Consider the following 21,086-nt stretch of genomic DNA (forward strand, 5'->3'; position numbering starts at 1 on the left):
CTAAAGCGAGCGAGAAAATGTGCTTTCGCCGGAGCAGTGCAGTAATAAGATACAAGGAGGAACAAGGACATAATGCATGGGCGTAGCAACAGAGGTAAAGGGGATCGATAGATTCTCGATAGCAAACATCGATTTTCTGTTCCCCTTAACGAGAGCACGACAAGAGCAGCTGTCCAAGACTGAATACATCTACAGAGTGCCTGTTCCTTAGAGATAGTAATTTAGTAAAACTTGAACCTCCGAATTCTCCCGTTCAATATATAGATAGTCTAAACATTCGTAGCTAGGGGTCTACCTGAGTGAAAATATTTGTTTCTCGGTAGCGAGCTTCAGGTTTCAGCATGGCAGATGCAAGTGATCCTTCTTGTGGTTGAATAATACAGATGATGTGGCTATAAAGGAACAACTCAAAGCCACTCGGTAGCAAGATATTCTTTATTCATTCAATGCAGGAGGAAAATAAAAGCCATTGCATTTTTGTTGCAAGATGAGGATTGCACATTTATGTATCGTGACACGAGAGTTTCCACTTGGTTCCGTATCTGTCGAAACGCAATAAATGATCGGTAAGTACGTGCTTTTCAGGCTGTTTGAATTGATTTGCAAGGAGGAAAAAAATTCTTTCTGAAAGTAGTAGTCCGTAACAAGAGCAAAGAGGAACACCAGAGGAATATTATTACTTTTGATTTCATACCCACGCACATAAACAGGATACAGCATAAGCATTATTCGTGTGTAAAAGTAGCAGAATAGGCAAAAAATTTTTATTTCACAAAAGGAATCCGTGAGTCATGATTACGGTTGAGTAGTAGAGGACTAGAAGAGGGCCAAGGATTTGAATTTCGCAATTTAAAACCGCTAACTCCAAGTGGTTCTTGATCTCTTTCTTAACAGATGGCCTCAGCGTTTGTTGTCAAGGTTACATAGTCGTCTGCGGATTGATATATATCGGTAAAACCAAGTAGAGTAGACGGTAGACAAGTTAAAATAATCTGGAATTGACACGCTCATTATTATTAGAGTCAGTAAAGAAGAAGGTGCAACAGAAGCTTCCACGATGTCGGGACATACACTTCCATGTTGTAAAATTGGCCCTTCTATTCTCTGTGCTGATCTGTCCTGCCTAGCCGACGAGTGTCGCAAGATGATACACAGTGGAGCTGATTATCTTCATTTGGACGTCATGGATGGTCATTTTGTTCCAAACCTCACGTTTGGACATCCCGTCGTCAAATGTCTGAGACCAAAAATGCCAGATATTTACTTTGACATGCACATGATGGTGCAAAATCCAGAGAAATGGGTTGAGAGCATGGCTGACGCTGGGGCTAATCAGTACACATTCCACGTTGAAGCCTGTGAAGACATTCCAGCATTATGCCGAAAAATACAAGAATCTGGAATGAGAGTGGGTGTAGGCTTAAAGCCTGGAACACCTGTTGAAACCATTTTACCCTACTCGGATCTTTTTGACGTGGTTTTGATAATGACAGTCGAACCAGGATTTGGAGGTCAATCTTTCATGGAAGACATGATGAGTAAGGTCCAATATCTGAGGACAAATTTTCCATATCTAGACATTGAAGTTGATGGTGGAGTTGGACCCAACAACATTGATGTTGTGGCTGAAGCAGGTGCAAACATGATTGTTTCAGGAACAGCAATCACCGGTGCATCAGACCCATCACAAGTGATTGCTCTACTAAGAAATTCAGTGGAGAATGCAATTCAAAAATCTCAGCTTGAACGCTGAATTTCTATTGATTATGTCAATGTAGGTGAATGGATCTTACAATATTACAACTTCTTTGTCATTTGGCTGTAAGTTATATTTGCACATCAAATACATTGTGTAAAATGTTTTGGGACGCCTTTATTCTAGATTGCCTGTTAAGTGCCATTGTTAAGTATTCCTAGATGTGGCAGAGCAAACATTTGGCTGAATCAGATAGTAGTTAATTCTTTTCCAGTAAGTTATCCTAAAGAAAATCCTTGTCCCTGAGCTATGTTTCCAAATGGCGTGGCAACTGCCAGACCAACTCCCATACCAAAGCCGCCCAGAGGTGCTTGAGCGATGCCGACTCCAGTGGCTTGTCCTCCGCCGTTTCCTGCCGATCCAAAACCAATTGCCGAACCTCCTCCGTTTCCTGTGTTAGCAAATCCGAGAGCCGTCGCTGCACCCCCTCCAATATCTACCCAGGTACGACATGATGCATAGTTATGTTTTTGTAGCAAATAATTTTCTAAAATCTGTTTTACTGACTTGGTCCGAAGAACTGGCCGCTTGGTCCAAAATTTCCGACACCTGGTGAGAACGGGCCACTGTTAGGTAGGCCTCCACCGGAGAAAGAACTGAAAGGGCCTACAAATGGACGATGTCCTGTGAAAGGCCGTCTGTGGTTATAAGGACGACGGTGGAAAAAATGTCTTCCTTCGATTTCGTCATCCTCTGTGCTCTCAACCGATTCCGCCGGAAAGAACTGGGGTCTTGCCGAGACTGTTGCAATGGTAATAACTAAGAGCAAACATACGAACAAGATCTGTAATCAATATAAAAACATTATCTAATTAGTATCCGTTATATTGCCGTAGGTTTTGCAAGTATTCTTCTTCGATAACAATATTATTGACCGAAATGGTATAACCAACTAGTCACGAGAAAAACGAAATTTTCATGGTTTTGAATTCGCACAGTGTACAGTAGACAAGTGCAGACTCTGACCTTTGCATTTGGATGAACGAGTAGAAGCACTTCTTGACCCATGTTGATAGCGTTAGCAACTGAATTCAGAAGACCACTTACCAGTTTTATACGTGCTTGTTCGTTTGCCTTTTCCTCAGAGAAGAGGTGACGTCCAAGGACGTCACCGGTGAAAGTTCATTGTCAAAGAGACCTATACAACCCTGCCTGCACCCTATGCGTTAGTCCTTTGTCAGCTTTAGCTACTTGAGAACTTGTCAGGTACTTTGGAAAAACCCATGATGTCAAGGTGAACTTTTCTCTACATCAACGCTTTTTCAACAACCCATAAAGATGCTCAAGACGACCAAACTTTTCCTCCTGAGACACACCTGGAATGTATGGTCTCAGCCTTTTTTTTTATGATTTGTTTTTCGATTCCTAGTTCTCAGTTTTCCTCCCCAAAAGCAGAGTCATAGAACCTAATTTATATAAGCCAAATTTGAAATTTGGCCAAAAATGAAAAAGTGGGAAAGCCTTCCCACTTTTGTCAAAATGGGCCAAAAACGACATCTCTTGCAATTCTCCCAAAATCAGACGGCATAATGGAAATTGAACGCTGATTTCAATTTAGTCATTGGTTTCTCTTTAGACTAGCCGTTAAAAAAATTAACGAAAACAGTTCTGTTAGCGCACCAACTTCATTTATGGTTTTTAACATGTAAATGAAAAACTATAAGACCAATAAAAAAATAAACGTGATTTCCGGGATTTTAATTCAATTCTGAATCTAAATCATGTATTTTAAGCCAAATTTGAAATTTGGCCAAAAATGAAAAAGTGGGAAGGGTATAGCCTTTCCACTTTTGTCAAAATCGGCCAAAAATGACATCTCTTGAAATTCTCCAAAAATCAGACGGCATAATGGAAATTGAACGCTGATTTCAATTTAGTCATTGGTTTTCTCTTTAGACTAGCCGTTAAAAAAATTAACGAAAACAGTTCTGTTAGCGCACCAACTTCATTTATGGTTTTTAACATGTAAATGAAAAACTATAAACCAATAAAAAAATAAACCTGATTTCCGTGATTTTCATTCAATTCTGAATCTAAATCATGTATTTTTAGCCAAATTTAAAATTTGGCCAAAAATGAAAAAGTGGGAAGGGTATAGCCTTTCCACTTTTGTCAAAATCGGCCAAAAATGACATCTCTTGAAATTCTCCAAAAATCAGACGGCATAATGGAAATTGAACGCTGATTTCAATTTAGTCATTGGTTTTCTCTTTAGACTAGCCGTTAAAAAAATTAACGAAAACAGTTCTGTTAGCGCACCAACTTCATTTATGGTTTTTAACATGTAAATGAAAAACTATAAGACCAATAAAAAAATAAACCTGATTTCCGGGATTTTAATTCAATTCTGAATCTAAATCATGTATTTTAAGCCAAATTTGAAATTTGGCCAAAAATGAAAAAGTGGGAAGGGTATAGCCTTTCCACTTTTGTCAAAATCGGCCAAAAATGACATCTCTTGAAATTCTCCCAAAATCAGACGGCATAATGGAAATTGAACGCTGATTTCAATTTAGTCATTGGTTTTCTCTTTAGACTAGCCGTTAAAAAAATTAACGAAAACAGTTCTGTTAGCGCACCAACTTCATTTATGGTTTTTCACATGTAAATGAAAAACTATAAGACCAATAAAAAAATAAACCTGATTTCCGTGATTTTAATTCAATTCTGAATCTAAATCATGTATTTTAAGCCAAATTTGAAATTTGGCCAAAAATGAAAAAGTGGGAAGGGTATAGCCTTTCCACTTTTGTCAAAATCGGCCAAAAATGACATCTCTTGAAATTCTCCCAAAATCAGAGGGCATAATGGAAATTGAACGCTGATTTCAATTTAGTCATTGGTTTTCTCTTTAGACTAGCCGTTAAAAAAATTAACGAAAACAGTTCTGTTAGCGCACCAACTTCATTTATGGTTTTTAACATGTAAATGAAAAACTATAAGACCAATAAAAAAATAAACGTGATTTCCGGGATTTTAATTCAATTCTGAATCTAAATCATGTATTTTAAGCCAAATTTGAAATTTGGCCAAAAATGAAAAAGTGGGAAGGGTATAGCCTTTCCACTTTTGTCAAAATCGGCCAAAAATGACATCTCTTGAAATTCTCCAAAAATCAGACGGCATAATGGAAATTGAACGCTGATTTCAATTTAGTCATTGGTTTTCTCTTTAGACTAGCCGTTAAAAAAATTAACGAAAACAGTTCTGTTAGCGCACCAACTTCATTTATGGTTTTTAACATGTAAATGAAAAACTATAAGACCAATAAAAAAATAAACCTGATTTCCGTGATTTTCATTCAATTCTGAATCTAAATCATGTATTTTTAGCCAAATTTAAAATTTGGCCAAAAATGAAAAAGTGGGAAGGGTATAGCCTTTCCACTTTTGTCAAAATCGGCCAAAAATGACATCTCTTGAAATTCTCCCAAAATCAGACGGCATAATGGAAATTGAACGCTGATTTCAATTTAGTCATTGGTTTTCTCTTTAGACTAGCCGTTAAAAAAATTAACGAAAACAGTTCTGTTAGCGCACCAACTTCATTTATGGTTTTTACCATGTAAATGAAAAACTATAAGACCAATAAAAAAATAAACCTGATTTCCGTGATTTTCATTCAATTCTGAATCTAAATCATGTATTTTTAGCAAATTTAAAATTTGGCCAAAAATGAAAAAGTGGGAAGGGTATAGCCTTTCCACTTTTGTCAAAATCGGCCAAAAATGACATCTCTTGAAATTCTCCCAAAATCAGACGGCATAATGGAAATTGAACGCTGATTTCAATTTAGTCATTGGTTTTCTCTTTAGACTAGCCGTTAAAAAAATTAACGAAAACAGTTCTGTTAGCGCACGAACTTCATTTATGGTTTTTAACATGTAAATGAAAAACTATAAGACCAATAGAAAAATAAACCTGATTTCCGTGATTTTCATTTGGGGCAGACCCCCCTATATCCCCCCAATGATATTTGATCCCCTATGTACATCTTTGCACAGTTACCTTAATGTGTTGAAGACTTAGATTGCATTATAATATGTCTAATAGCTCAATGGAAGAACACTGGACTGGAATAGGGGAGAACGGGGTCAAACTGGACAAAAAATTTCTTTCCTCTTTGTTTGGATTTCTATGTTCTTTTTCTAATATTTATTTTTAGTTAATGGTGCAGCACCTTCTTGGGTAATTCCAAAATTTTTTTGTAATTTTTAAGTCTTAAAATAAACGAGTTATAAGGATTTTAATGAAGTCGGTTTTTTTTAGTTTTTATTTAAACGGCGGGGCGAAACTGGACAGGGACGGTGTGAGATTGGACACTGCCAGTTTTCCTCATAAGGAGACATAAAATAAATTTAAAAAAATATGGGTAGACTGCTTATTCAATATTTTATTCATTCATATTGAAATATTTGCAATAGAAATGAAAAATAGAGAGTTATGTCATTTTTACGAAATAGGGGGCTGAAATGGACAATTTGTTGGCGGGTAGAATAAAATGGGAGGGCTTAACAGAGTATCGAGTATCGATTTGTAATCGATATCTTATTTTTAGCAGAATGGCTTCTCCACAAGCACCTCCCACTCTAATATCGAAGTTGTCCGATATGACCCCAAAACTGTGTGTCCAAAATGACCCAACCCGGTGCTATTTAGTATTTCGTTAATAACTTAACACTGGAAAGGCATTAAAATTTAAGTTTTTTATCAATCATTAAAGAAATGAATTGGCTATTTCACATATCATTATTTTATTCATTTGTAGTGTTTTTCACTTTAAAAATGCTTACAGTAATAGAGAAGAATATTACATCAAACAGGGCCATTTTTTTTATTCTGCGATAACAAGAACAATAATGATTCGATTTTAATCAATATTTTTTCTAGAACGTTAAACATTGCAGTCTATACAAAAATTAAAAAAAAATTTTTTTTTCCCATAACATGTAGCACTCAGGGTCTTTGTCCAATATGACCCGTGTCCAAGTTGACCCCGTTCTCCCCTACTGTATACCTTCGGTTCGACTCCCGTTCAGGTGTAGTGTAGTTGGACTCCATGAAGAATTACAAGTTGTGGTTATATAATTTCCCAATATGCAGCACATTCTTACTTGTGATGTAAATGGAACAAGAGTTACAATCTGTAATAAGTTTCGACTGGAATAATATGCATAGAATGTAACAACTAAAAATTAAATATTTGTATTGTACAAGTAGTTTAAGGCAGTGTCTCTGCTTGCCATCAACCAAGACAAGCCGAGACACTGCCTCAATTGCATTTGAGTCCCCGGGGAGATTACCCGGGGCGTGGCTAAGAGAAGCCGGAAGAGGATGGAAGGTTTCGGACAAGTTTTTACGTGAGCGATTAACCGTTAATTTGGATTTGTGGGTAGCCTCTTCGCCCTCCAATGATATCATAGAACTTGAGGACCCCCACGTCCTCTTTCCGGACAGCGTACTCACAACCTTTGCTGCTGATCACAGTAGGGGCATGACCCCCTACGGGCTTATCATAAGTCAAGGGGAAACGGGCCCACAGAAAAGAAGGGAGCCCAGATATGCACTTTAATTTGTAAAAATGTTAATATTTTATCTTCGCGGCGAAGCAGCGACCAACGGTGATGTGAAAGTAGCTTTCTTCGAAAATGCAGTATCTCTATCTGCGTAAAATTTTCTGACACGTGAAAATATAGTTACATGACATCTTTCATGGTTGGTTGGCATACGAAATCACGAATGAATAAGAAAACTTAAATCAGGGGGCACTTGAATTTATGCATATAATGGTTAAAAGTACCACAACGTACGAACTCTGGCATTGGATTGGATAGAATTAGAAGCTCTTACTGCGTCAACGTGAACTGGCTTCTTAAGAAAACCCATGGGGAATCACAATTTACACTCCGGAAAAGTCCTAGCTCGGTGCAGCAAAATTCCTTTAAAGAGCACTGCAACAGAATTTATCGATGTTAAACATGGCTTATGGGAATTCTGCGACGAAATGTATTACCTCAGACTTCTTTTTGACCGTATAGACATGACATATCACTAATATCAGGTAGCCATATCTGTTTTAATTGGTTTCGTTTCGGTTTTCGGCCTTAGAAGCAAACATGACTCCCATAACATTTGATGGAATTGATGCTTTTTATCTGAAGCAATAGAAAAATGAAGTATCATCAATATTTAAAAAAAAATTGACTAAGGAGTCCACCGCATAGCACTTTTCCACCTTACGGCATGAATTCTTCACGATATTCTGTTTTACATTTCGTATCAATTACATACAATTCCATGGTTCAATTACATTTCATATTCTTGCAAGCCAAGCAACACCTCCATATTGAAACCAAGATGAGACAAACATTAAAGATTAATCAAACAAATCTTTTCATTTCATATACCTTGATCCAAAGAGGCTGTGGTCAAAACAGGGGAACCTTTTCTTCAATAGAAAATCAAGACTTCAAGAATAACTGTTGGCAACATTTTGACAGGTAGTTATTTTTATTTTATTGGGGAGTGAGTTCAATGTAGTGAGTCTTAACCTTCTGTTGTATCTAAATAAACCAGATTTTAGAAAACCATATCAACAACTTCATGCTACATACCCATCATTTGTCACAATGTCAATTATACACTGATTTGTATTTTGTGAACTTTAGTGCGACAAGGAATTCTTCCAAGGATTAATCCATGCCTTTTGCAGAAGATTAAAAGTTTAATAATAAAAAAAAAACCGAGAAAAGGGACAATAGCAAACAACTCAAAAATCCCAGTTTTCTCTCCACCTTGCTATATCAAAAGTTAGAAGGGCACTTGCACAGAAATGAAAAGTGCCACGATGGACTGGTGAAGAGGTGAGACTGGATTTCTCAGTGAATCTAGAAAATTTACAGCTTTAATAATTATTATAAGATTTTATATTAAATATTCCAACTTACCATTATTCACCAAGTGTATGTAGAACAGCTAGCATTGATTGATTACCTAAACAAAAACACACACACAAATCAGCATCCCGTGAAATTAATAAAAAATACATTACGATACTATTATATTACGATACCATGGTATAATAGTTATTATACCATGACGATACTAACACGCATTTTACTTGTCATTCGTGATCTTTATCAAAATGCACTTCACCGCCATCTAGTTTTTCGTCCTGAAACTCAACGAAAATAGATTTTATTTTTAAATCAGTATAATTCATGCTTTTAAGTACTTGAACTTTACTAACCTCAGACAGTTGATTCCAATTATAAATATTAAAAACCTAGAATATCAACTACTAGTTGCAAGACGAGGCGCTAAAATATTTATAGCTAAAACTGTGGTTGCTCAGACTGTACTGTTGATAGCGAAAAAAAAAACACGGAATAATAGCGCATCACCCTAACGAATTCAAGAAAAATATTTGAAAATGTTAGAACAATACGGCAAATTTTTTAATTTTTTCAAATTGTCGCGAAAATTTTCTGAAAGTAACCGGAAGTAGCCAATACCTCCGGAAATAGTAATCCCATAACGAAACGAGTAGCATTTTCGTGATCCTTATAAAATTTAGGGTTGAAATGGCGTGTTTTTGGCCAAAAGTCGGATTTGATCATTTGATTGATCATCATCGATTTCGGGTATTTTGAGCTGACATATGGAGTCGACCCCAAATTTGACCAGGATCACGAAAATGTCAATCTTTTTCCTGACAGACCAACAAATAAGGAGTTTTTTACATTTTAAACCGGAAGTTGAAATTCCAGAAATATAAAAAATGAGCTTTATTTTCCTTAAAATGGTTAAGAAGATTTTGAAAGTTGTCAAATTAAACTATTTTTAATAAAAGTTATGCAGTTTTTCTAGTTCTAAAAGTAGAATTTCAGTTCTGACAGCTAAATAAACTTGAATCGAAAAATCATACATTTAACACGATTAAACCCGTGACTTACTTGGTATTTAGTGAAAACCTGCAACCGAAATGTGACAGTACTTGTCAAAACAATGTTTCGGGTTCTACTAGTATCTCGCTGGATGCAGCTAAACTGCGCAAGGCTCTTTCAAAATCGATGCCTCGTCTGTCAGCCTCACCAACTGCTGCGCACGCGTGAATGAAAATGCCATGAGGAATTACAGTTTAATACTTTTATAACCTTCCACTTATTCATGTAATGGTATTCTTCATGGTTTAACCAACAAGTATAAGCAATCAATCCCCCTGAAAGTGAAGAACACCTCTGGGTTTTAAAAATAAAGATTGGGTGCCACTGCTAAACGCCACCTGCCAGTTACAAGCACAGATTCATTGGGCAAAGACCTTGAATGCAATGACCTTGACACCCTCTTCAAAATGATTCATAATTTATCTGATGCATCAGTCCGATAGTATTGGGGTGCCACACGTTTTATTTGTTCGTCGGTAAAATAAATACAAACCAGTGAGAGAATGAATGATGAACTGTAATGAGATTTCCATCATACATACAGCAATGGGAAAAGCACATACATCGTTATAAAGACGCACAGTCCAATATGTCAGTGCCAGAAGACGAAAGAAATGGGTTGGTTGTAGGCCATTTAACAAACTTAGAGAACTGACTGCACACATAAATAATTTATTGCTGCTAATAAAACAGGAATATATAGACTGGAAAACAGATATTCTTACTGAACAGCAGGCACTGGACAGTAGAGCTTCGATATTTTCTTCCACTACCAGAAAATCTCCATCACAACAGTGAACATTTAATTTGCAGAAGTATATTTAAAAACGAAGAAGGAAAAAGAGAAAGAAGAGAAAATTTTCCTAAGCGCCCAACTCCAAAAAGTTTTCTACCTCTAATTGCGTCAGGAAATCGAAGACGCGTCGTTGTTCGTCGAAATGCTTAGCCATCTCAATCATTCCGAGCAGTTTTTTTATTCCGATGAAAAGTCTTGAAATGAATGTTGAAATGTTGAAATAGATAAGCAAATCAGAGAATTAATTTTAAAACTACCTTCTGTTCGCGACTTTTCGCGCGATAGCTGTGATTTCGTTTTTGGAAAACACGTCCGTCTCCTCCAGCACTGCAACTAGCTGTTCACAGGTTGATATATTAGGAACACGAAGGACTGCGGTGAAGGTGGAGAGCATTTCCATTTCTTCCAAGACTTGCCTAACAAAGGAAGCAGGATTTGGTAGTGTGCTAATTATTCTTCTTTGAATCTAAACTTGACGACATCTAACCTGCGACTGGTTGTGCAAAAGACAAGCAATTTTCTTCCTTTGGGTGGCTGCTTGGTAAGCAGAACGAGCAGGGCCTGGAGTACAATGTTGGAATAACGGGGGCCGATAGCACCGTAGTCAAGCAGTCGCTCAATATTGTCAACTAAAATGCAGCTTAATTCTGAGCGATAAGCGTCATCAAAAAACTAACGACACGAAGAAAGAATTAAGACGAATGTTGAAAATTGCAAAGCAACGCATTGGATTACTTTTCTGATCTGAAGACACTTAGCTGACTCAGAAAAACCGACCATATCGTCGGGGCTGCAAATTTTGATAAAAGGAAAATCGGAGTTTTTCGCTAACTGGGCAGCGAGAGCTGTTTTGCCTGCATTTGGTGGACCCTCTAGCAGTACGGAAACCAATCCTAATAATTGTCCACAGAATAGTAGATTAGTATCAGGAACAGAAATCATTTACAAGGAACAAAGTATGAAAAAAAAGTATTACCAAAGCCGGTTCGTGCCTGTTGAGTCAGGATAACACCATACTCTAACAGACTCCTAATTGGCTCTCCCCAATTTATTATACCACGAGTGATGTACAATTCCAACGCTTCGGAGCTTGTTCCAAAAGCCTGTGAAAGAAATTAAATCACAGGCCAACTTCACATGAGTCAAAATGCTGAGTGGCTTACCGGTTTTATGTCAGTTTCCAAAGCGTGAAGAAAATCTCCGCGGTCGACCATAAGCTTTTCGCCAGCTTCGGGATCTACCTCCACTTTGTTGGAAGCTTTGATCAATCGATTCAATGCCGTCGATTGAGCCGCACGGACTAAGCCTTCGATTTCAGCCCCACTGAAGTTTTTTGTCAACACAGCTAATTCCTACAAATCAATAAATGAAAAAAACTTGCTCTCATATGAGCTATGTCTATTCAATAATTACCTGCAAGTCAACATCAGGAGCTATCTTTTTGTTATCTCGCATGCGCGCGGTATGGATTTTCAGAATTTGGGCCCTACCCGTTTCACTCGGCAATCCAATTTCCATTTGGACCTGAAAAAAGAAAAACGCGGTATATTAAATGATGATAAAATACGAGTGCTTTGTGACAATTGTGAGCGAGTGAAAAAATTAAGTAGCTCACTTCCATGCGACCGGGCCGTAAAAGGGCTTCATCAATCATATCCCTCCTGTTTGTCATACCGATGACGAGAATGTTATTCAGTTGTTCCACGCCATCGATTTTGGCCAAAAGCTGGTTAACTACAGTGTCATGAACACCCGAAGCACCTGCTACGGAGCCACGTGACTTGCAAATGGCATCAATTTCGTCAAAGATGATGATATGCAAGCCACTGTTGGGACCCAACTGCGTCGGAATAAAACAAAGTTAACTTTACGATGACATTTCCAAAAGCTGAAGTTTTGGTTTAGCTTACTCGTTTTTCCTCCTCTTCAGCGTCGGCAAAGAGGCGTCGAATGTTAGCTTCAGATTCACCAACATACTTATCCAGGATCTGTGGACCGTTGACGATCTTGGGTTCACGGGCATTCAACATTTTTCCGATCTGACGAGCCATTAGAGTTTTTCCCGTTCCAGGTGGACCATAAAGAAGAATACCTTTGACATGTTTGCAACCTAAACAACAGCATCATTATAGATCTGTAATAGAAAAAAACCCACACACATATTTTCATCTTACCTAGCTGTTCCACGATTTCGGGAGGGAAAACACGTGAAGCAAATGCTCGGCGGAAAATGGCGTTAAATTCTGTGTCCAATCCACCAACGCCCATGTTCTGAAAATCCCAGTCTGGATTGATGATTGAATGATGAACTGTTTTTCTAGAGGACACAAATTTTACACAATAGATAAAGAAGAGTATTTCATAAAGCATAGTTTCTTTTATTTACCCTTTAGATTTTCCAACTAAGTTAACTGAGGATCCCTCTGATTTGTCGAAGACAATCATCGTATTGGGGAAGCACTGACCGATACGGACTTTTCGGGATTTAGTTTCTTTGCTGCCGGAACGCATGGCGTTAATGTCGGCTCCTACAAAAAAAAAAATACCAAAATAGAACAAGCAAAATAAGATGATTAGTACTGATCGAATCTCGTTTCTTTCGGACATATTAATTATTTGACACGGATGTAGACACCCTTGCATTAGATCTTACCTTCAAGTTCCTTTACAATCAAAATAAGGAGTTTCTTCTCTTGGAACTGAAAAACTAGTTGCTGTCCAATAGAGAAGCTTTGATGATGAAACTGGGCGAGAAATTCACGGGCCATGGCATCGCTATCGTAGGGCTCCAGCGTTGTGCTGAAAGTAACGACAAAAAGTTGTTTTATTGAGACTATAATACAAGGAGCAAAACAGCAAGGCGCGAATAGAAGAAAACTGCGTGACTCCAAAAGTTGGCGTGATATCACATCTATATCAAAACTACCCCATAGGTAACAGGCCATGGCGTAGCAACACGCTATAAAACTAAAAAAGCCTAGAAATATATTTTGACCAACGGATCAAGAGGTTCCATTTGACCCATTTTATTTACTCGATTCCCTGTCAGCAACTTAAGAAGAAACCGCACAACTTTAGAGAACATGTTCCACATTCAACCTGACAGAACAGAGACACTGACTGTCCCTAGGGCGAAAATGCAACTCACGTGAGAGATGTTGAAGACTAGCACGAACGGGAAACCCCCTTGCATACAAAACAAAGGGTAAACAGTAATGCACTAAGTATGAACAATGATTCCCTGATTCCATTTCTCTCACGATTCAAGACGATGAACTAAAAGCATTCTTCAAAAAATATAGAAAAGTGGCGGACATGGGCTTTTCACGTAGTGCTTCATACGATCAATGAACGATCAATACATACCACAAAAGTGAGAATTGCAACTACATAAGATGAGATAACCACTCAGCCATACTAGTTTACTATCGATCAATAATGTAAGGGGGGGTATACGCACGGCAATGCCTACAACACAGCAGGATTCGCTGTGCGTTTGACCAGTTCCTCACGCGAAGCTCCAAGGACTCACAACAGAGAGATGTATTTCATTCTAATCGACAGGTCTAGGCCTTACCTCTTTTTTTGGAGGAAATCCACCTCAAGGACTATGTTCGCTAGGGTGTGTTGGTTAATATCAAATTGAAATGGGCGAACGTCTATGTCCTGCCCAAGTGAAAGCGTAGCCCATTTGCGCTGAAGCAAGCCAAAACCAATGGTTGACGGTGGAACATCTCGATGACTTTTGATGGTGAAGACGAAGCTCTGGCTTGGTGAAGTATATACCTCGACATGCCTAAAAAAAAAAAAACAATAATTAAATGGCTTATCTTTTTTGTTTACATAATTGTTTCCTGTTCTCCCCCTCAATTTAATTCTTTGCATTCAAAATAAATTCATAAACTTTTGCATGTACCGATATAAAATATCTTATAAGTGTTGTTTGTATTTACTATGAATTTCTGTTAGACTGTTAATCCTTAATCGGCTTTGGATTGAAAGGTTGCAATTAGGGTGCTAAACTATAATTCATTAGATAAGTTCATTAGATAACCAATTGTTCCAAATTAGCGAGCAAGTTTTTATGTGTCAGCATCGCAAAAAAGAAAATTATTTTCCCTTCTCGCGATTAGTCTTAGTCTAAATCTATCACTCTTAATAGTCTAAACGAACCGATATGAAGAAATAAAAATGGAAGAGACTTACTTGACGGAATCGTTGAAGTCTTGAGGATTCACCACAGCGCAATTGGTGAGGGAAAGTTCATCTGTAGGGCATTTCCCCGCTTTCATCCTCTGCAACGAAGAAGAAACACAAAGAATGCAAATATGTAGAATTGAAACATATAACTTTGAAGCATTTGTTCTACTCTGTTCTCTTTTAATACGCAGAAGGGGAACAATCTAATACAACAGAGGCGACCATACAAGCCTTCGGCGATCGATGGATCGATATATTCTCAGTGCGAACTGTAAGAACACGGGCTTCGGTTGCTTTTTAACCGGTTCGTGGGTTCCTATTGCTGCGTTTCTAGTTATCGCAGGGGCGTTTGCATTTGCAATAAAATATAGTGTACCACCTGCTTAGTATTTACGGTCAACCCGTGGTGGGCATGAATAAGACAAATCTGGGCATGTAGTACATGTACTTATTTAATGTGAAGTTAACACGCACAAAACAAAACAACTGCTAATGTTTAGGTTCTTAAATTTGTCTTTAAACTTGGTAAATAGGGAATTCCACTAGCTTAAACAATGGTTTATGAAGTTATGATTAAAATATTTCGCAAAATAAACACCATGAATTTTAATGAAATGATGGCGCAATACACTTAAAATGATTACACACTACTTCTTGCTATTCGGCACATGCCCACGCACAAAGCATGACCTCACGGAAAGTTTTGTGACGCCCATTCTCGTCGTTTTTTGTTGGGTTTTACTGCGATCACCAGAAACTCATCGCAGTGCACGCATGAATTTTATACATTAAGTTAAGTAAAATGCATTACCGATAAACAAAGTATACTCATGAACAAAAACACCTAATTAGAGTGTCTGCTACAAATGATGGTTAATTGTCACACGATACGACGAAAGATAAACGTCATCAAGTACAAATGTTACTACAAAAAAAAATAAATATAAAAATAATCCTTAGTTTCTTAAATTCCAGTAAACCAATCATTGACTTCTAAGGTGTTATCAGTTGATGCTGTACAAAACAATAAATTGCAACATGAAGCCAACATGCAGCTCTAAGAGTGCTTCAGACAATGTAAACAGATAACTTCTTTGTTTACGGTATTTATTCCTTGTCTGTTGCACCGTTTTCTTTTTTTGTTGTCTTTTTTACTGTAATTATGTACTCATATCACTCTAACCACTTAATATCTATTCAGCAATTCTTTGTGAGTTAATGATAAGATTACAAAATACTTGGTATGGGGATTTTTTCTGGGTTTTTAGTCCTACAAACCAGGAGCACTGGAGCAGTTTCTGTGTAGAATATAAATATTTACCATGCTGTTCATCCTTGAGATCCTGTATCGGAGGAATGGCACGAACAAGTCAATCACAATTTTCTGACGAGAAATGCACTTGCACCTGACCGAGAGACAAAACTGCTACTCCCAGAATTTCAGGCAAACCGTCTGAGCTAAAGATTTTGGCTGCGCTGACGTGTTTCAGTGCGCAAAAGCAATATTTCTAGTCTTGTTCTTCACAGGCCTTCCTAAGTCCTAACTGTCATAAAAGAGCGTCTGCTTTTGAGTTACCAATTGCAATATCGATAATAAACCCCATCTAGTGGTGGAAATTTATAAAATTCAATATCAAAATTATTATGTGAGATTTAAAAATCAGTTAGGACAAATATTTTATGAAATAAACAGATACAAAATTTTTTTAAACATTTTGTTCTTTCTAATTACTGATTCAGTAAAAACCGTTGACAATATATTATAGCATCTGGTGAGCATATTGCGCACTTAATCACGTTCTCTGAAGTCCGATTTCAAAAAAGCAGATTTCGTCAAAGTTCATCTTTGTCATCAATCAACTGGTTTCATCGAAGGGTCGAACTTACTGGTTTAGTGATAATTACATGGTTTAAAAAGCTGATAAACAACTATGATGTCAGGTAAGTCAATTAGTTTTGGTTGACTAAACCATAATGACAAGTTGTCTTGAAAGCTAATAGTGCTCATTTAACAGCTTTCTTCAATAGCCTTCATAGTAATGGATTTTTTACTTATTTTTTGTTTGTTTTTCAGGCATTCCTGTTGATACTTTAGTAGATATTGATGGCCCCTACGACCGTTTTTCATCACTACCTTATTTTAGACCTTCAGAATTTACACAACATGATGATGACCCTTTTGAGCTCTATTCCATGCAAGGCAAGAATTCCAAGAAAGATAAGCAAGCCATAGATCTTGGAGTTGAGCTTGGACTTGCTCTAGAAAAATCCATCAAATTACGATCCCTTTCGCAACATCAAGATTCACCCTTGTCAGCAGGTGAACAAAGACACACAAACAGTAATATATATATAGATAAATAAATATTTGTACATATTTGCATTGCTTCTCAGGAACACCAGTCCACACAAATCAAACTGATTTAGGGATTTTAGTAAATCTTGATGATAGCCCAGACAAAAAAACTCTTACTACTGGACAGACTAAAATTGTGTCTGAACATCAAAATGTCAAAGATTCTGTTTTTACCCATACAGCTTCTAATCCATTTGAACTTGCATGGGATGTTATTGAGCAAGAAGCCCTAAATCTGGCAGACCATATCCAACATGACAAAGAAAAAACAATCAGTCCTAGAAAAAGTATACATATAATATTATACACATAATTTTTAAGATGTAGATACTCCATGATAACAACTGTCTCACCTTAGTGGTAGATTTGGCAATGAAGTTATCTCCAGACTCTATGTTACTTTCACCCCGGAATGACACAAGAGAAGAGGAGATTTTGATCCATAGCAGCCCTGAGTTGGAAATGAAGAAAACTCCCAGAGTAATTTAATTGATTATTTTTTATGCCTGTGGTACATAGCTTTTCATCCTAGATAATTTAACTAGTTTACCAAAGCTTCACAATCCAGAGGAAGAATGAGTGTTGGATCCAGTCCTGTAGTGTCCAGATCTTACACTACTCCATTACGAACTCGACCGTCTCTTGCAGTTCATCCTAGTCCATTACGAAAACCTATCAAGGAACCTGCACCTACACCTCCCAAAACCCTGCCACAGAAGGCAACATTCAAGTGATTAAACTTTCCATTATGCTTTTAACACTTTTTCATTGTGGTATGTAACATTGGCTTACAAGGACTCCGCTACTGCGTTCGACGTCCGCTACAGCACCTGCTAACCACGTTGCTCCTCCCAAACCTCCTATTTTAAAACTTGGCGCAATGAAAGCCGTTCATCAGCAACCATGTCCTCCGCCAGCTACTGCCGTAAAAGCGCCGTCTAGGCAGCAAGGGATTGCAGTCCTTCCTACCCGGCGGTATATTATTTATTATTCAAATTATGACCAATAGTTGCTAATGTTGAATGGCATCGATTGTTTAGCTCCGTGACGCCTACAGCACCTACATCTAGTCTTCCATTCCAATCAAAATTACGAGCCCCATTGAGTCGTTCCGAATCAGATGCTCTACACCAAATACCGGCGAATAAATCATCAGATTTTCAACGTCAGGGGTCCATACGCCTTGGATCAAAAAGGGTATCCGTAAGCCTTTCTTCGTCTTCCGTCCCTGGCAGCAGTACTAGCAACACCCATTCAAGTCGTCTTGCTGCTTTAGCTCGACCTCAAGCTAAAGGACGTGAGAATGTTGTTCCGTGAATAATAGACTCGTTAGGATTTTTGTTTGATTTATGCGGGGCTTGGGTAAATTTTTTTAAATTTATGGAATTTTCTATCTATTCTTAAAATAATAAAATACACGGGTTACATTACTCTTGTTTTAACAACATAAGCCGGTTTTCTTCTATTTCTTTGTATGCAATTTGACACTGTTTTATTTTAACGAAGCGTAACCTGTTGTGTCTCTCATACTATATTCATGTCCATGCCCTTTTTCACACGCGAATGTATTTTCGGGCGTTGTTGGTTATTGTCTAAGAAAGAGTATGTCGATTGCCCGCTGTGAACTATGCCACCTGTCAACTTGTAGCAAAAGGACATTCATGTTACTGTGCATTCATCTAACGACTTTACCTTTTAGATACCATCACTTGCCCGACTACAAAGTCATGGGAAACTTGTGCCGCAGACTTGTTGGTGTTTTGGTCCTTCTAACTGTTTTTACTGAAAATGCTATTACGCAACTTTATGGTCAAGGTAAAAAAAAAATGACATACGTTTTTTACCTATTTTTTAACTGCTGTTTATGTTTAGATGCTGTCCATAGCAATCTCCTAAATGGGAAAACACTACGTGTAGCGTCGGTAGAGGTAATATGACTGCAATAGTTTCACTGTAATGATCGCATGGAATAAAGGTAATGATTTGTAATAATAGATTTTGCCGTTCGTCGAATTTCTCCGAAATGAAAACGGAGATATCACTGAGGGAAGGGGATTTTCTTTTGGAAATCCTCAACGCCCTTATGGAAACTTACAATTTTTCGTAAATCCATTTTTTTTCCCTCGAATAAAATAAGTGTTTGGTGATACTTAACAATGCAAATTTTTACAGGATTACAATTAAAATTCCCAACGACGAAGCCTATGGAGCATTATTGCCAAACGGAACGTGGAATGGAATGATTGCGATGATCCTGAATAATGTATCCTAACTTAGTGCAATTTGTCAACCGCACTTAACGCAATTTTTAAAACAGGAATCGGACGTGGGTATCGGCTCGTTCTCCGTGACCCATATGCGTCATCAGTTTGTCGATTTCACTGTCGCTTATTATGAAGAATCTAGTGGAATTATGATTCCTGCGCCAGTTCGCGGAAAACAGCTGTCGACCTTCATCAAGCCTTTTCAATTTCAAGTTTGGATGATACTAATGGGAATCCTTGTAGTTTTACCGTTTGTTATGTGGATGCAATCCAAACTGCTGGCCAAAGCACAACGCACAAATCCCAAGAAGCAGCTGGCGTTTATCTACGGAGTTCTTCTGACGCAATGTAAGTACAGATATGCTGCTGTTGATTATTATTTTCGCCGGAGATTATGCATATTATTAGGCAAGGAATTAGGGAAACATTTCACCATTCATTTTTCATTTTCAGCTGGACAGAAGATTCCTGAAAAGGAGCACTCCTTAACGGTTGCTGGCCATGATTTGGTTTTTGTGCGCTTTGGTGTTTATCCACGCTTATATAGGAACACTTGTATCATTTTTGAACGTCCCGAATCTGAAACCCGTTATACGGTCATTAGATGAGTTGCCCGCTTCAGGACTTGGCTGGATAGTTTGGAGTGGATCAGATTTAGAATCATTGTTTTTGGTAAACTGATAGTTCTAACATCTTACTGTTTAAACGAATTCTTTAACCATTTGAGTCCATAGGAAGCGACAGACGGTATATACCGCATTATTGGTGACCAGTTACGCCAGCACCCCGAAAGATTGGTCGATTTCCTCGTTGAAGGAGAACAAGCCGTTAAAAAAGGAGGTTTTGCCTACATGAATGTAAAGTTTCTCACACTTTGAGGTGTAGTTCACATGTTGGATAAAGTTTCTTTTCTCGTAATTTATTTTAGAATAAAGCAAGGATTAAATATGCCGTTGAAAAGGACTTCATTAGCTCTGGTTTTACCTGCAATTTAGACGTCGCCAAGGAGACATTTTATAAAGTCAATCAAGCATTTGCGCTGCCTAAAGGAAGTCCCATTGGAGCATTTTTTAACAAAAAGTAAGATTCCGTAAACATTTCTATAACGCATTCTTGCTTGTTTTCGGCGCTGACTTAAAATTCTTTCTTTTTTTTTTCAACCAAGGATCCTTTCAATGCTGGAAAGTGGATTAATGGAGCACTGGCGAAAGAAGCATCTGTCTGGGAAAGATCACTGCAGCGCATCACATTCTTACGGAGCACTTCTGCGCAAACTTAACTTTGACGATCTTAAAAGTGCATTCCTCATATGGTTTGTAGGAGTGTGCATTGCATTAATGGTTTTCGTAGTTGAAAACATCGTTTACTTCAGCGGGAAAACAGAGCACCATGGAACTTGGTGAGTCAACTAGAATTAGGATTATTAAAAATGTTTCTCGTTGATTGCTACCTGTAGATTTGGAAAACCCATAAAGTTGTCTGTAGTTAAACAAGACATATGGCCGACGGAATCTTTTTAACCCACATGAAAGTTTATCCACGTTGATGAATATTTTGCGCTGCTTCATGGATATTTTCCATTGGTATGCAAATGGCGGATTGTTTGGTGCTTGGAGCTATAGCTGTACAGACCTGAAGCAGTGGTCGATTTTTTTAATCGATCTGAACCCGATGAATCCAAGCGTAACTTTCCGGAATAATACCTAGCAACCGCCGGAACATGTTAGTCAAACGAATTAACAATACAATCATTTTGCGACAGGTTGTAA

At 37.8% G+C, this 21,086-nt stretch overlaps 5 protein-coding genes and 1 long non-coding RNA gene across 23 annotated transcripts; 3 read left to right on the forward strand and 3 right to left on the reverse strand.

Moving 5' to 3' along the window:
• The first annotated feature begins 802 nt into the window (after positions 1 to 802).
• Positions 803 to 1,862, forward strand: LOC116928314 (ribulose-phosphate 3-epimerase). Its single transcript, XM_032935395.2, has 2 exons — positions 803 to 951; positions 1,021 to 1,862. Exon 2 carries the CDS (start codon positions 1,058 to 1,060, stop codon positions 1,751 to 1,753), a length of 696 nt encoding a protein of 231 aa, XP_032791286.1. The 5' UTR covers positions 803 to 951; positions 1,021 to 1,057; the 3' UTR covers positions 1,754 to 1,862.
• LOC116928321 (glycine-rich protein 23) lies at positions 1,723 to 2,883 on the reverse strand. Its single transcript, XM_032935400.2, has 3 exons — positions 2,723 to 2,883; positions 2,264 to 2,540; positions 1,723 to 2,192 (listed from the first exon to the last, which is right to left on the reverse strand). Exons 1-3 carry the CDS (start codon positions 2,762 to 2,764, stop codon positions 1,975 to 1,977), a joined length of 537 nt encoding a protein of 178 aa, XP_032791291.2. The 5' UTR covers positions 2,765 to 2,883; the 3' UTR covers positions 1,723 to 1,974.
• Positions 2,884 to 7,322: 4,439 nt separating this feature from the next.
• Positions 7,323 to 9,808, reverse strand: LOC116928330. 18 transcript variants are annotated; one of them, XR_006650206.1, is made up of 6 exons: positions 9,005 to 9,784; positions 8,812 to 8,929; positions 8,703 to 8,748; positions 8,163 to 8,642; positions 7,769 to 8,094; positions 7,323 to 7,706 (listed from the first exon to the last, which is right to left on the reverse strand). It is a non-coding gene; the product is annotated as an uncharacterized LOC116928330 (long non-coding RNA). The 18 variants fall into 18 exon arrangements; XR_006650202.1 differs by having other exon boundaries at positions 8,163 to 8,318; positions 8,370 to 8,458; positions 8,550 to 8,642; positions 8,703 to 9,783; XR_006650203.1 differs by having other exon boundaries at positions 8,163 to 8,318; positions 8,370 to 8,458; positions 8,525 to 8,642; positions 8,703 to 9,783.
• A 389-nt stretch (positions 9,809 to 10,197) lies between these two features.
• Positions 10,198 to 16,245, reverse strand: LOC116928288 (vesicle-fusing ATPase 1). The gene is made up of 15 exons (XM_032935365.2): positions 16,019 to 16,245; positions 14,704 to 14,792; positions 14,075 to 14,293; positions 13,151 to 13,296; positions 12,884 to 13,025; positions 12,672 to 12,814; positions 12,408 to 12,607; positions 12,113 to 12,337; positions 11,911 to 12,021; positions 11,661 to 11,849; positions 11,474 to 11,600; positions 11,233 to 11,390; positions 10,985 to 11,169; positions 10,755 to 10,913; positions 10,198 to 10,691 (listed from the first exon to the last, which is right to left on the reverse strand). Exons 1-15 carry the CDS (start codon positions 16,028 to 16,030, stop codon positions 10,565 to 10,567), a joined length of 2,232 nt encoding a protein of 743 aa, XP_032791256.2. The 5' UTR covers positions 16,031 to 16,245; the 3' UTR covers positions 10,198 to 10,564.
• A 230-nt stretch (positions 16,246 to 16,475) lies between these two features.
• LOC116928301 lies at positions 16,476 to 18,503 on the forward strand. The gene is made up of 7 exons (XM_032935378.2): positions 16,476 to 16,638; positions 16,772 to 17,017; positions 17,092 to 17,340; positions 17,412 to 17,533; positions 17,599 to 17,783; positions 17,849 to 18,028; positions 18,094 to 18,503. The coding sequence occupies exons 1-7, from the start codon at positions 16,629 to 16,631 to the stop codon at positions 18,368 to 18,370; spliced, it is 1,269 nt and encodes a 422-aa protein (XP_032791269.2). The 5' UTR covers positions 16,476 to 16,628; the 3' UTR covers positions 18,371 to 18,503.
• A 147-nt stretch (positions 18,504 to 18,650) lies between these two features.
• On the forward strand, positions 18,651 to 21,079 carry LOC116928294 (glutamate receptor ionotropic, delta-2). Its single transcript, XM_045177790.1, is given in 11 exon segments — positions 18,651 to 18,868; positions 18,926 to 18,981; positions 19,049 to 19,117; positions 19,119 to 19,156; positions 19,226 to 19,316; positions 19,371 to 19,675; positions 19,760 to 19,805; positions 19,807 to 19,989; positions 20,052 to 20,174; positions 20,246 to 20,397; positions 20,483 to 21,079. Coding segments are annotated over 11 exon segments (1,512 nt in total). The 5' UTR covers positions 18,651 to 18,657; the 3' UTR covers positions 20,721 to 21,079.
• Positions 21,080 to 21,086: the final 7 nt, after the last annotated feature.

Source organism: Daphnia magna, linkage group LG8, assembly GCF_020631705.1.
Source record: "Daphnia magna isolate NIES linkage group LG8, ASM2063170v1.1, whole genome shotgun sequence".
Lineage (NCBI taxonomy): Eukaryota > Metazoa > Arthropoda > Branchiopoda > Diplostraca > Daphniidae > Daphnia > Daphnia magna.

Excerpts from the sequence above, each read along its gene's own strand:
- LOC116928314 (XM_032935395.2), top strand. The coding sequence starts at position 1,058 with ATGTCGGGACATACACTTCCATGTTGTAAAATTGGCCCTTCTATTCTC.
- LOC116928321 (XM_032935400.2), bottom strand. The coding sequence starts at position 2,764 with ATGGGTCAAGAAGTGCTTCTACTCGTTCATCCAAATGCAAAG. Across the intron at positions 2,541-2,722 it reads TCGTTCATCCAAATGCAAAG|ATCTTGTTCGTATGTTTGCT; the intron begins GTCAGAGTCTGC and ends TATTGATTACAG. Across the intron at positions 2,193-2,263 it reads CGGCCAGTTCTTCGGACCAA|ATATTGGAGGGGGTGCAGCG; the intron begins GTCAGTAAAACA and ends GTACCTGGGTAG.
- LOC116928288 (XM_032935365.2), bottom strand. Across the intron at positions 11,170-11,232 it reads AGTGTCTTCAGATCAGAAAA|TTTTTTGATGACGCTTATCG; the intron begins GTAATCCAATGC and ends TCGTGTCGTTAG. Across the intron at positions 10,692-10,754 it reads CGAAAAGTCGCGAACAGAAG|ACTTTTCATCGGAATAAAAA; the intron begins GTAGTTTTAAAA and ends ATTCATTTCAAG.
- LOC116928301 (XM_032935378.2), top strand. Across the intron at positions 17,018-17,091 it reads AGATTCACCCTTGTCAGCAG|GAACACCAGTCCACACAAAT; the intron begins GTGAACAAAGAC and ends ATTGCTTCTCAG. Across the intron at positions 17,534-17,598 it reads AAATGAAGAAAACTCCCAGA|TTTACCAAAGCTTCACAATC; the intron begins GTAATTTAATTG and ends TAATTTAACTAG.